The following is a 5,320-nucleotide window of genomic DNA, read 5'->3' on the forward strand; positions in this document are numbered from 1 at the left end:
GGGAAAGGGGAGGAGGGGAGGAGGCGGAAATCTTTTTTTTTTTTTCAATAAAAAAATTATATTAAAAAAAGATATTTTAAAGTAATAATCTTAACTTTAATGTTTCCAAAATCAATCTAACGTTAGTCATTAATCACTCCAGTCTCTGAGGGTTGTTAGATCTTTTGAAAGAATCACTTGGATTCCTCAGTTGAAACTTCCAGCAGCTAGAACACAAAAAGTGGTATTTGTGTGGTTAGGTGTTCCCCATCCTGAATATATACCAGACAGACATTTGCTCTTTCCTTGTGTTTTACCTTTTTTGCTTTGTTATTTTAAGTTTGTTTGGAATTTTGTGGGGAAAACACATGGAGAGAGAGAGAAAAGTAAAAGGGAGGCAGGGAGAGAGAAAGAGGAGAAGGAGAAGGGTAGAGAATATGTAGTTCAGTGGGTAGAGAGGTGGAAAGGATGTGAAAGGAGTCGGCAGAGGAGAAACGTGATCAACATATATCTTATGCATTTTAAAGGAATCGGGTGAAGATTGTGCAGGGAAGTCATAAAATCTGTTTGTATGATCTTGAGCTGCTCTGTGAATGGTTTTGCCAACCATAGAAACTATTGAACAAGAACAAATGTTCCTCTGAGCACATACTTTCCTAAGCTACTTTGCATGTTGTGTGATTAGGCAAGGGTCCGAGATGTTGAAAGCATTCTTAAAGGCAGCTTGTCAGGGTCCTGAAAAGCACTGTCTAGTCTAGCTCTCAGAGATGAAGTCAGCTGCTCTCTTCTTCTGGGTTCTGCTCTTCTGGGTCCCTGGTGAGAAGGTGAAGGGTAGTGTTGGGAACATCTAATATAGTCACAGATGTTTTCCTTGATTCTCAGCTCTTGGTCATTGGCATGTGTAATTTATTTTTAACTTTCCCAGGCTTTCTTTTATTTGCTGACAGCTCAGAGTGATGCTTGGGATTTTTGTAATAGTTGTTACATGTCTCACACTGAGAGGTGGTTTTGGTACACCTGCAACAATAGTGTTTGTGTGTTTGTCATTTCAGGCTCCACTCGAAACATTGTATTGACCCAGTCTCCTACTTCCTTGGCCGTGTCCTTGGGACAAAGTGTTACTATCTCTTGCAAGTCCAGTGGGAGTGTCAATAAATTTGGCATAAATCTTATGCATTGGTATCAAAAGAAACCAGGGGAGCCCCTCAAACTCTTGATCTATAATGAAGGAATTCGACCATCAGGAATTCCTGCCAGATTCAGTGGTAATGAGGCCTCATTAGACTTCACCCTCACCATCAATACTGTAGAAGCTGATGATGCTGCAACCTATTACTGTCAGCAAGGAATAGACTTTCCTCCCACAGTCCCCTAGGTCTAAGCAAAAACCTCTGAGGTTGCTGCTCCCTGAGGCTCATCATATCAGATGTCTTTCCCCCTGAGACATCTCAACTAGTGTTCTGTAAAAGGCTTGTTTGAGTAAGAAGGAAAAATGCAAAATATAAAATTCTTATGCTCATGAAAGCATTTTTCTTTGCATATCTTATAATTAAATATTTTTTTCTTAATAATATTACTGTTAAAATTTCTCAAACAAGTTTTCCTGGATTTAATAGTCCAATATTTTTTAAAATTAAAGAATATTTTTAAACTTAAAGGAAAAATTTATCTGTCATTTAAAATAAAAAATATTAAACCTTGTTGATGAGCTTACTTACATATACTGAGTAATACTCTTAACCTAAAGCTTGTTTGTTTTTGAGACATGGCCTTACCATGCAGATCCTGCTGTCCTGGAACTCACTATGAAGACAGCCTGGCCCTGAAAGCACAGAAATTTCCTTGTCTCTGCTTTTCAGGTGCTAGGATCAAATATTTGACATACCTCAACTTTCCATGTTTCATTATTTATTTATTTATTAAAAATTTCCACCTCCCCTCCTCCCATTACCCTCCCTCACCATCCCCTCCCTCTCCAGTGCTAAGAGAAGTCAGGGTACCCTGCCCTGTGGGAAGTTTAAGGCCCTCTCCTCTCCATCCAGGTTTAGGAAGGTGAGCATCCAAACAGACTAGGCTCCTTCAAAGCCAATATATGCAGTAGAATCAAAATCCAGTGCCATTATCATTGACTTCTCAGTCAGCCCTTATTGTCAGCCACATTCAGAGAGTCGGGTCTGATTTCATGCCCGTTCAGTCCAAGTCCAGCAGGCCTTGGTGAGCTCCCATTAGATCAGTCACACCGTTTCAGTGGGTGGATGCACCACTGTCAGCAAAGTACCCCTACCACAGTGGCATATATTACATCATAAGCCATACAGAGAAGCAGAAATGTGAGGCTGGGCTGCCTCATATGCTTTTTCTGGTGTCTGTATCTAAGAATGACTTTGAGGGACAGTGGGTGGGGTGGTTTAGGATAAGCAATCAGGAAAAAAACCATGAATCCCAACTTTTACTCTTTTCAGCACCAGAAACACAAAAAAGCTACTATCCTCTCAATTTCAGTAAAAAAAAAAAATCATAGGTTACAGTACTTAGTGGTTAGAAATGAATATTCAGTTGAGGTCATGAAACAAATCAGAAGATACACAAGGAGCTAGAGATTGGGATCTATTCTGAGGCCATTAACTTGCTTAAGTAAAGTGGTGTCAGATGTTCAAGAAAGTTGTCAGTATAAGTGAGGGATATTCTGCTTGCCTAAAATTTAGAGTGCATTTACCAAAGAACATGTGGATTGGGTAAACATGTGCTCTTGCTACTTGGCCTTGTAACCCAGGGTTGGGTTGCCAAGGCCCCCATTTCTCTGCAGCAGCATGATGGTGTCTCTAGCCTTTACATATATCCTTGAATATGTTTGCAGCTGCTGCTCGATATTGTACTGTGCTTTCCTGACTTTCAAGTTTAATGTGAGTGCTCATCTGTTAGCGCTACTCCAAAAAAAGATGCTGACTTCATCAGCACTTGTTATATAACAGTAATCTTATTAGAAAAATAAATTAGTTAGAACTATGCCTTCTGAAAATTTTTAGGCATTAATACATTTGTATATTAAGAAAAAAGTATTCTTTCTTTAAAATTTCTATAAATGTTGTGACATTCTTCCTTTTATTTTCACATTAAGAGTTAATGGGGATTCTAAATTTGCTCTTAATAGTACCTATTTTCTGCTTCTCCTCATCACCACAGTTTTGGAAGCCTATTTCCCAGATATTCATTGTCTTGTCTAGGGCCTTCACCTATGAGCCCTACTGTGTGGTATGAGACTGAGGAAAAAGGAGACAATATACATATTCAAGCACATTCATAAAGATGCTGGTAGAACTGAGGACCAAAGCATCACCAGAAAAGTACTGCAGGGACCAAAGAACAGCAAGACACTATCTCTGGGCTTCTTGAGCATATCTAAAGACAAGTGACTTTTAAGTCTCTACCTTAGCATAGATATTTGAATAAGCATGAAGGAATCTCCTACTTTCTTGAAATAATAGATTCTCTTATAATAAATTACTTTTGTAATTCAAAAACAACACAAACTACAGAAAGCCGAACAACTCTCAACTGAATTACCAATAGATTAAAGAAGAAATAAAGTAATCAAAGACTTCCTGGAATTCAATGAAAAAACATGCACAATATATCCAAACTTATGAGGCACTTTGAAAGCAGTGCTAAGTGGAAAGTTCAAAGTACTAAGTACCTTCATAAAGAATTGGAGAAATCTCACACTAGTGACTTAACAGCACACCTGAAAGATCTAGAACAAAAAGAAGCAAACTCACCTAGGAGGAGTAGATGGCATGAAATAATCAAACTCGGGGTTGAAATCAATAAAATTGAAACAAAGAGAGCAATACAAAGAATCAATGAAACAAAGAATTGATTCTTGAAAATCAACAAGATAGACAAACTCTTTTCCAAACTAACCAAAAGGCAGATAGAGAATATACAAATTAACAAAATAAGAAATAAAAAGGGGGATATAACAATGGACACAGGAAATCCAGAGAATTATCAGGTCATACTTCAAAAACCTGTACTTCACAAAATTAAAAAATCTGAATGTATTGAACAATTTTCTGGATAGGTACCATATACTAAAATTACATCAAGACAAGATAAAGAACTTAAATACACCCATTAACCCTTAAGGGAATGGAAGGAGTCATTAATAGTCTCCCAATCAAAAAAGAAAAAAAAGCAGAAAGCAGAAAATGTGACATGTGAATCAATTAATTGGATTGAATTAAAGACCACGACATAAATACACATACCTTTAGACATCTAATTTTTGTTAAAGAAGCCATAAATACACACTGTAGAAAAGGACAGCATCCTCACCAAATGATGCAGATCAAACTGAATATCTGCATGTAGAGGACTGCAAATAGATCAATATTAATCAACATGCTCAAAACTCATGTTCAAGTGTATCAAAGAGATTAACAGAAATCCATGCACACTGAACTAGATGTAAGAGAATTTGGCATAGGAGACTTTGAATACACTGGCACAGAAGATGATTTTCTGAACAAAAAAACCAATGATCAAATAGTCACAGAAATCAATAATTAATAAACGGAACCTCATGAAAATAAAAAATTTTCTGTAAGGCAAAGGACATAATTAATTGTACAAAGTGGCAGTCTACATAACTGGAAAAGACTTTGACCAGGTTCACATCCAATAACAGTATAATACCCACAATATAGAAAGAAGTCAAAAACGTAGATATCAAATGACCAAATAATTAAATTAAAAATGATGCACAGATCTAAATAGAGAATTCTAAAGAGAGGTTAATAAAATCACTGAAAACACTTAAAGAAATGTTCAACAGCATAGGCTTAGGAAAATGCAAATCAAAATTTCTCTGAGAGTCTATCTCATACTTGTAATAATGACTGAGATCAGTAACACAAGTGACAGCTCATTCTGGCAAAGATATTGAGCAAGGGGAACTCTTCTCCATTGCTGGTGGAAAGGCAAACTTGTATAGTGACTTTGGAAGTCAATATAGCAGTTCCTCAGAAAGTTGAGAATTAATCTACTTTAAAATTCAGCTATAAAAATATTGGTCACATACCCAAAGGATGCTCCATTATATCACAAGGACACTTGTTTAACCATGTGGGTTTATTCACAATAACTGTAAACAGGAAACAACTTTGATTTGCCTTAACAGAAAAATGGATAAAGAAGCTGGTATATTTTACAAATGGAATATTACTCAGCTATTAATAAAATGACATCATGCAATTTACATAAAAATAGATGGAATTAAAAAAATTATCTTGAGTGAAGTAATCCAGACCCAGAAAGATAAATATAGTATGCATTCATCTAT

The 5,320-nt window shown here is 36.5% G+C and overlaps 1 gene segment (V, D, J or C); it reads left to right on the top strand.

The window, feature by feature from the left end:
• The first annotated feature begins 746 nt into the window (after positions 1 to 746).
• Positions 747 to 1,354, top strand: LOC126495253 (Ig kappa chain V-III region MOPC 63-like). The segment is given in 2 exon segments: positions 747 to 795; positions 1,032 to 1,354. Coding segments are annotated over 2 exon segments (372 nt in total).
• The last annotated feature ends 3,966 nt before the right edge of the window (positions 1,355 to 5,320 follow it).

Source organism: Alexandromys fortis, unplaced genomic scaffold, assembly GCF_014885135.2.
Source record: "Alexandromys fortis isolate MF-2015 unplaced genomic scaffold, M_Fortis_MF-2015_v1.1 scaffold_436, whole genome shotgun sequence".
Taxonomy (NCBI): domain Eukaryota; kingdom Metazoa; phylum Chordata; class Mammalia; order Rodentia; family Cricetidae; genus Alexandromys; species Alexandromys fortis.